The 9,689-nt window shown below is 34.9% G+C and overlaps 1 protein-coding gene across 4 annotated transcripts in view; it reads right to left on the reverse strand.

Moving 5' to 3' along the window:
- Uvrag (UV radiation resistance associated) overlaps window positions 1-9,689 on the reverse strand; it is a 379,986-nt gene that overhangs the window by 132,210 nt on the left and 238,087 nt on the right. For all 4 annotated transcript variants that reach the window (XM_023716656.1, XM_023716655.1, XM_023716657.1 and 1 more), the window contains one exon: window positions 2,717-2,882. In XM_023716656.1, the coding sequence (XP_023572424.1) occupies window positions 2,717-2,882 (166 nt within the window). The remainder of the gene's footprint in view (window positions 1-2,716; window positions 2,883-9,689) is intronic.

Genomic DNA, 9,689 nt, shown 5'->3' on the forward strand with positions numbered 1-9,689 from the left:
TAGAAAATAACATTTTTCTAGAAATTTAGCCATTTTACTTGAATGTCAAATATATTAGCATAAAGTTGTCCATATTATAACATCATCTATGTTTGCTTATTTATGTGTAATATTGTTCTTTTTTCATTCATTATTATTATTAGCTTCTTTTGTTTCCAAAGTAACTCTTAGGGCTTATCAATTACCCTGTTTTGCTGTTTAACAAGATCTGGGGATTTTTGTTAATTTCAAGTAAATTCTGTCATGCTCAGTGAGCAAACTGAATTAAATCAAACATCTGAAATGTTAAGAGGCTTAGCATAACTACTTTTGATAAATGTTCCATGTAAATCAGAAAAAACATGTATTCCGTAATATTTTGGTGCAATATATGTAGGTCTAGTTTATTAATTATATTGCTCAAGTCTTTTAGATACTGATTCCTTTGACCACTTGATAGAACAGTTGAAGAAAGTTTAAATTCCTTTACTGTTCAGTTTTCTTAAAATGCTGTGATTTTTAGCCTATATGTTATGCATAAATACACACACACACACACACACACACACACACACACACACACAGTTATATTAGGCCTCAATGGATAGTTGCATTTTTGTATCTTTTACATCTTTAAGTTCAATATATCTTGTTCAATGTTCTTTGTACGAGGTATCTCATACTGTTTTCTGCTTATACAATTTATTTAATGTTGATTTTCTTTTCATTATTGCCTTCTTTTGGATGATTTAAGTACTTTTCCCTGTTTATCTCTCATTAAGTTTTGCTCATACAAAACAATTTTTTTTTAAAGGCAGGATCTTGCTCTGTAGTTTCTTCTTTTTTTTAATAAATTGAGGACAGGGTATACAGGGTATACAGGGTCTCACTACATAAATCGGACTCATACTGGTTCTCTTGTTTTCAGCCTCCCAAATGCTGGGATTACAGGCACGCACCACCACACCCAGTCACAATCACCACCCTCAGCAAGCCCCCGGAGATCGAACCCCAGCTGCTGTGTTCTGCCGAAACAGGTGCTTTAGTCCGCTGACCTATCTGGCTGGCCCTTGCGATGCAGTTTTGCCAGGCCTTGAACTCACTATAAATAGTGAGCCCAGGCTGGACTTGAACTCACAGCAATACTTCTGCCTCAGCCTCCGAGGCCCCAGGATTATAGCCATGTACACCTCTATGCCCAGCTACAAAACATTTAGTCTAATATAAATTAGTATCTTTACTTTAGCAAAGCTAAGTAAAATCTTAAAGAGTGCTTTAATTCTATTTGCCTTTTCCCACCTTTATCTCAGAATTATTAATTAAATTTACATACATTTCTATATATGAATGTTACATGTAGAAAGGAATGGCTATTTGTTTTATGAAATTTAGATATACTCATATTTATCCCTTCTTTTGCTCTTTGTTCCTTCCTGCACTTCCATGTTTCTATGAGAGACTATTTTAATCCTATTTTTGATACTTCCTTTATGGTCTGCTGAATTTTTCCTGGTCTTGATGGTCTAAAATGTTCTTATATTGCTCGTACTTTTGAAAGATCTTTTCACTGGGCTTAGAGTTATAAGCAGGCAGTTACTTTCTTTGTTTCTATTGAGAATTTAGCTTCTGATTTTATTGCAAACCTTTGAAAACTAACATGTATTTTTTCTCCTAGCTGCCTTTCATACTTTTACTTTACCGTGGGTTTTCAATTGTTTAAATCTTTCTCAGTTTTTCCCCTGCAGTTATTCTGTTATTCTTGGAATTTGTAGCTTGGTATCTTTGACTAATTAAAAAAATTCCAGGTGATTATCTCTTGAAATACTGTGTTTACCTCTTACTTTTTCCATCTGCTCACTGACTGCTGTTATATTTATATTTGAGGACATTTCTATTGTGTCCTCCATGTCTATCACTTTTTTCTACATTCTACATCTTCTGTTATTTGTAGTTGGCCAGGATACAGATGCTCTTTGACATATAATAGGGTTATGTCCAAATTAAACCATCACTAGCTTGCAACGTCATTAATATGAAAATGTGTTTAACACACCTAAGTACAGCACATCACAGCTGAAAAACACAGTACTCTGCTGAGTATCAGCTGTTTACTCTTTGATTCATGTGGCTGCCTGGCAGCCGCGGATCAGTGCTGCTGCTCAGCAGTCTACAATGTGAATCATGCTATGTACTGTTGGCCTGGAAACCCATTAAAATTCAAGTCTGCTTTCTCCTAATGGCATATTATTTTCACAATGTTATAAAGTCTAAAAACTAAGTCAAGTCATAAGACATGGAATATCTATATTTTCAACTGACTTGTCTTCCAGTTCACTAATGTACATTTCAACTGTGTTCAATCTAGTGCAAAAGCTTTTATCCTTTTCCTTGTTGGTTTTCTCATAAATCTTTTAATCATTTCACTTGTAAAATAGTGGGTAACAAGTATTGTATGAAAACTTGCAAAGCATATGACATTTGTCCTCACAAAAATGAAAGTAACTAAATTTAAATGAATCAATTTTGGTAATATCAGAAATTTTTGGAAGTGCTGGAATTCAACCATTAAAATCCAACTGAATAACTGCATTTTATTTAAAAGAAATGAAGCTCTTTACAAAGACTACATAAAAGTTGCTGTAAGCTAGGTCAATATTTTAATACTGTTAATATAGCCAATGTTCCATCCATATTTTATACTAGCTTGATGTTAAAAAGAATTTAAAAAGACACTTACTCTCTTTCCTTCTCAGTCAGCTTGTCATTGATATTATCTTTGATTGTTGATCTAGACCCCTTATGAATTATAGGATATCTGAGGGGCACTTGTAGGAAAAAGGAAATCATGGAGACCAAATGTGCAGTGTAACCAAGGGCAACAGCAATGCTTCCATCATCTTTTGCTGTAAATTCAAAAGCAGAGGAAAGAAAAACAACCATTTACCTTATAAATGTAGCTGTGAGATAATAAACAAATATTAAAGGATATCTTGTAAGTGGTAAACAAAATATTAATCACTTATCTAAATTACATCCATTTCATACAAATCTGAACATATTAATGAGTCTTGAAATCTCAGCTATTAACTATATTTAACATTTCCCAATAATCAATGCGATGTTATTAACATCTGATATGTACCTTAAACAATCATTCTTAGTGTACCCAAACATCCAGTGCTTTCTTCCCATCATTTCTAAAGGGGGAATTAACATTCAAATCTATTACATTATGGAAAAATTAGTTTGAAAGGGTTATATATAGCACACTATGTAATCACTATACGTGTTATCCCTTAACAACTTTCTAGGCATACTCACATTGTTGCACTATTATACATCATTATAAATTCTGAAGTGAAGGCCAGAGACATAGCTCAGTGGCACAGTACCTGCCTGGCAAGCGCAAGGTCCTGAGTTTGAGTTTGCTATATTTATTAGCAAAAATAAATAAATAAATGCTGAAGTGAAATAAAATAGCACAATATGTCTACATGAGGTTGTGTTTTTGATATGATAGTACTGTGTAAGTAAATTCATGTTTGGGATAGAAGAAAAACATTTTAAATAGTAAAAGCTAAGTTGCAAAAATTATATTCTTTACACCAAGCGAGGTAGAAGCAACTACTGGAAAAAAAATGCATGCATCCATCAGCCAAACATAAACATCTAGCTTTTCAAAAAAAAAAAACACAGATAATTATATCTTAAAACTCACTTATGCAGAGTTCTGTCCCTACATACAAAGTGATTAATACTGAATCAGGTATTCACAAGTGAGAGTAATGCAACACATTTTAAATCTCTGTAGAAAAAAAGCAAAAAGTAACTACTTGGTACATAATAATCTTAAAAGACATCAAAAAGTGCACATGCATGTATTGTACACACATACTCACACTAAAGGATTTAACACATAATCTGAATTCTCGAGTTGGTACAAGAAAAGGGCTGAAATGATTAAGACGGCCATGGCTCGGGTATTTCCTGGTTTTTAACGGTGCCTTGAATCTTAATTATTAGTAATATTTGTCACATTCTTTTTGTAGTCACATTTCATTATCTAAGCATTACCTTCCTATGGTAGGGATGACATGACAGGTATCCATTCCTTAGTAGCTTTTCTTTTTGTTAACAATAAATTATTGGTTTCTCTTTGATCATCCCATAAAAACAGGTAACTTTTATTACTATGGATTTTTCTTCTGTCCAGAATTGCCTGCGGTACTGTACATCTAACAGTTATTCATTTGCCAACAATTAGTAAACTGGGCTCCCTTTTATACTATTTCATTCACTTTATAGATAAACTAAGGCTCAAAGAGGTGAAAGAAGCTGCCCAAAGCATTAAGGCTAGTAAATAAGCTGGACTGACACCAAGTCATCTCTCCTTAACCACTCAGACACACCATCTCAAAACTTTACTGTTTAAAAAAATATATATTTTAACTTGGGAGCCTACACTGTACCACATACATGACACACACGTACCACTCTTACACTCTTCATTTTTCTATTAAGGACAAAACACATAAAAAATTCTCATTCTTCAATAATGTATATAGTACTTGACAGAAAAATAACTTTTCAATCAACATTTGTCATTCTCTCAAAATAAACTCATGAAAAAAGTTAAAACAACATTAATAACAACTGACTCATGCACTCATTAGCTAGAATCCTAATTGTTTTGGAGAACATACCTATTGTCCCCATTCCACCCAAATACCTTCCTTGATCACTACAATTTTGTTTCTTTTGGAAAAAAAAAATTCAGGCATTATGCCTGCCTAAAGTCATACAGACCAAAAAAAGCAACAGAATGAGTGGGAAAATTCAAGAAGAAAAAGTAACCAGGCACACCCCAAAATACCTTTGCTCCCAAAGTATCTAAGTCTAGACACCTGAACCAGCATTATGAATTCCTGCACAGGTTCCTGAATCCTGTCTCCTGCCTTCCATTAACAACCTGAAAATACTTCTACAGAACATAGTCTTTAAGAACATTTTTGAAGGGAGAGAAGAAAAAGAAAAGGACTTTAAATAGTGAAAGACAATGTGCAAAGTTGGGACTCTGCTATATGTGTATTATGCTAAGTAAGCTTCTCCTACATGGCCTAATACAAAAAAATTTAAAAACATCCTTAAAGCAGCAAAACATATCTTATTAGTTCTCTAAACAGCTCAAGTGCAAACCATAAGTGCTGCTAAAATTCTACCAAATGCTAAATCCTCAAGTATCTACATTTTTGTCACATTACTTAAGGGCTAATGCTAGCAAATGGTATTTACATATTTTAAGGCTATAAATCTTTATTAAGAGGACAAGGAATCCTTAAATCACTTTCCCCTGAGGAACAAAACAATACTGCTTAAACATAAAGAGGTATCTCTAACAGATGCCTACATACAGAAATCAAAAGCGAAAAGGAAATAGCAAATAATGAAAACTGAGTAATATTGGAAATCAGCTTTGATGCAGTTTATTCACACTCACCGTTGTTGCCACAAGACTCCCTGCTCCACCTATTAAAAACCTTAGGTGTTTCCCATTCCAGGACATAGTGCTGCATCACAGCCTAACGGTTAAACACAGTGGTGTTTGATTTCCAATATTGAAGTTTTATATTAAAAAGTATTTTAAAAGGACCACGGGTGAAGCACTACAGTACCCAAGGGTATGCCAATACCCTCAGAAGGAAAACCGCCTCCTGGTAGGGAAGTCACTTTCATCACCCCAAGACCACTGAACCTCCAGTGGGAAAATGTGAACTCATGTGGTTAATTATGGCTATTGCAGGCCATGCAACCTCAGATGTCACATTCTGTTGCCAATCACTTTAGTTAAAAAACCAAAAGGTTTAAGGTTTCTAGCATTCCAAGATCTGAAAGACTTTTTTATCTGCCAAAGCCAAAATGCAGCTCTCTGGTGTGTGCTTTTCCAGTAAGCATTAATGACGTCCGTAACACCTAATGCAGAGCAAAGGTTTGTGTTTCTTATACTGTTCTTGGGGTATGAAAGGTCACAGATGATAGTTTTGTTGGTAAGAAAAGTTGGAAGGGGAGCGCATGGCCCACAGACAATCAGAATAAACTAAGATTCAGGTATGTGAAACAGTTACAAAATCAAGCATGTTTTAAGGGGCTTAAAAGCAAAAGTCCAGTTTCCTCGATAAGTATTTATAATTTATTTTTTCAATACAGAAAGCCTCACAAGGCTGCAGCTTTTGTATAACTTTATGACAATAAATTCTACAAACATGTAATGGCCATGACAACATTATAAATTAAATCAAATGTTTCTTTGATTTGTATGTTGGACAAAATATTAAAATGCATCCAAGTACAATAAGTGATCTAAAAGCTCTTACCATCCTGCCTTCCCAATCACTGAGGTAGCTGATTTGTTAAGGAACCAAGCACCCACAGATCCAGACAGGACAAAATATTTAAGACTCTAATCACTGCCACAGCATCTATGGAATCAGTCCATGCTTTCAATGAGACACTGTTTGACATATGGACTCTCCTTTCCAAGAAATCATGCCTGCATAAAGGGATACACACACAGAAGGAAATCTGGGTCTCATTACCACAAAAGGCTCTTGTGTTATGGATTACTTCAAAACACACATTACAAACATTTTTGTAAAAACTGAATGTCTCAGGCAATGGAACTCAGATGAATACCCTTCACTGGACAATTTTTTTCCCGTTGTGTCCAGGTCTCAGTGGTATACTCTAACAGTAACTTACCCATTTAGAAAAGCACAACAAATGTTGGGTCCCTATAGTGGAGTTACTCAAGCAGTATCAGCCCATGCAGTATAGAGTTTATCCAGCAAAGTCTCATCAATAGCACAGTTTGGAGTAACTTCACTAATCTCTGCTAGAAATGTAGCTATCAAAGAGTTGTCAGATGCTTAGAGTGGTTCAAAACAAGGAAGAAAATGACTTCATGACAAGTATACTGGACCTAAGAATCAGGCAGACCTGTGATAACCTTAGTTGTACACTGGCTAATGTGAGTCCTTGAAAAAAATTAACTGATCTCTTTGAGCCTCAATTTTCTTGTTTTCTAAAGAACTGAGGATGATTCCCTTCCTCGGACAAAGAGATACTTCTCATAACTATGAGACTTAAATAACTGTGATAACATAATGTAAGATGTTCCATATTTCAATAGCCACCCAATCTAAAGCATCCTCCTAATTTTCGGCCCGTAGGAGCATACTACTCATCTCAGGTATCATCTCCCTAGAGAGGCTTTCTTGAACCCCTCATGATAAAACTGATTGTTTCTACTTTTTCCTCCCATATACTTGGTACAACCTCCTAAGATGTGCCAGGTTACGGATGTAGATTATGGATTCAATAAATATTTCTTGGCTTGATTACAAATTCTGATGCTCTCAATAGGACTATAATCTCAATGAAGATGGCCCAACATCTTAATCCTCTTAATATACTCTCAGCATCTGGCAGAGTAGACAACAAATAAGGCACTCACCACATTTACTATATGAAAGTGCCTTGTACAATGATGACATGTAATTTTAAAGTCCAATACTATTACATATGCTTCTTAAAATTTCTTAATTTTGAGAGGTGATAGAGAATAGTACTTCAGAGTAAAATTAAAAATTATTTTATCTCCCATTTCATTTTTCAGCAACTGCATTAAAAAGTTACACTAGTTTTTGTTTGTTTGTTTTGAAGGATATACAGAACATATTTAGCTTAATTGGACATTCTAAGTATAGACAGCTATAAAATGAGGAAAAACCAGGAAACAAGGCACTTCAAAGAAAACAAAAATAGAATCACAAAACTTCTGAGTGGACTAAAGTAACAGACCACCACCACTGCCATTCTGCTTCCCTTTCAACCAATCTGTATGTAGCAGCCACAGTGCTCAGTGTTCAAGCAGAGCTCAGCAATGCCACACCCCTCCTTGAATTCCTTCAAGTACTGCCCACTGCACTGAGAATTAAACAGAATTTCCTTACAGTGGCCCCAGTGATCTCTCCTTCCTCCACTAGCATAACTGTTCCCCTTGCTCACTGTGGTCCAGCCCGCAGCTGTTTTCTTTTTTCTTTTTTCCTTCCTTCCTTCCTTCCTTCCTTCCTTCCTTCCTTCCTTCCTTCCTTCCTTCCTTCCTTTCCTCCCTCCCTCCCTCCCTCCCTCCCTCCCTCCCTTTTTTGCCTACCCTATTCTTTCTCCTCCTTCTCACTTCCTCTTTGTAACTAATTACAATTATATTTATTACCTCCTATATGAAAAGCTCTTTCAAGTGTCATCTCAATCACCACAATAAAATAGAGATACAAATATTATATCATTGTATAGGCAAAGAAATTAAGATGAGAGGTTATGAGATTTGTTTAAAACACAGATTTTTTCTTCCACACCCTGCTCTGAGTTTCAGGTGCCCCCTTGGTCATGATCTATGTACTGCCCTCTGTCCTAAGAATGCTCTTTCCTCAGGGGCAGCACTGCTGGCTCTCTTCTGTCAAATGTTTCTCTGCAGAGGTCTTCTCTGACTGCTTTATCTATAGTAGATTCCCTCATCCTCTATGACACCATTTTCTTTTGATAAATATTCATTACTTATTTCCTATTTATTGGTTAATTTTCTTCAATAAAGTGTATGCCTCATGAAAGGAGAGAACATGTTCTCTTTTTCTCATCATTATATTTTTTAAAATCAGCAAACACAGTTTAAATGGAATACCCATCTCTGACAAAACAAAACAAAAAAGGGGAATATAAATAAAGGACCATTTTGTTGTAATAAATAAATAAATATATATATATACAAGAGAGGATAGATATACAGCTACTTTCTCTTAGTTCAATAAGAAGAAAAGTTTGTACTAATATTGTTTAGACAAGATACCATGTCTGTATCTTGTCCTCTGAATGAATACTATGAAGACAACAATATGCAATGTATTAATTGCAACTGTCCTACTAACCTGTTTTGAAACTTTCATTGCTATTTTATCTTTTTTCCTCATTAAAATGAATTTTTAAAAGTATTCAATAACTATTTTCAATTAATGAATGCATAAAATGTGTGCCATGGGCTTCAAGACACATCAAAACTGCCTAAAGTTAACAGTAAAAAATATTTGTATAACTTGCAGAGGCTTAAAGCACTGCACAGTGGAAGCAAACAAAGTCCAGCTCTATCACTCCCTGACTCTGCAGTCTTGAGCAAGCCACTGAATGCCTCTTTTCTGACAGGTTTCTCATAGTTTTGTGAGGACTACAGTTAAGGAAAAACTTCATATTTATAGATACTGGTATAGCTCACTCAATTTTCACAGTTGTGTAAGATAGGTAAGCTACATGTCCCATAGTACTGATAAGAAAATCAACTCAAAGGTTATTGACTTGCCCCAAACTACCTGGTTTATGGAACAGACATTTTCCAACTCCTGGAAAAACACTCTTCTATATCCTGTCCCAACTACTTATTTGTCATAAAGTCAGCAGGGTATTTAAAACAATTTAAATGTCAAAGGACCATAGTTTCTTTAAAGGGAAATGCAAGAAAGTCTTGATTAAAATTAGCAAAGTTCTCTTCCTTAATAACTTCTTTCCAAGTAAATCCTATGTATGGTATTTTTGATAATCATCTATAAACATACTTGGTAAGCCCCAAAGCATTATTTAGGGTAAGGGGAAAAAAATCCACTTTGCTA

The sequence above is a fragment of the Octodon degus genome, unplaced genomic scaffold, assembly GCF_000260255.1.
Source record: "Octodon degus isolate 3935 unplaced genomic scaffold, OctDeg1.0 scaffold00049, whole genome shotgun sequence".
In the NCBI taxonomy this organism is placed as follows: domain Eukaryota; kingdom Metazoa; phylum Chordata; class Mammalia; order Rodentia; family Octodontidae; genus Octodon; species Octodon degus.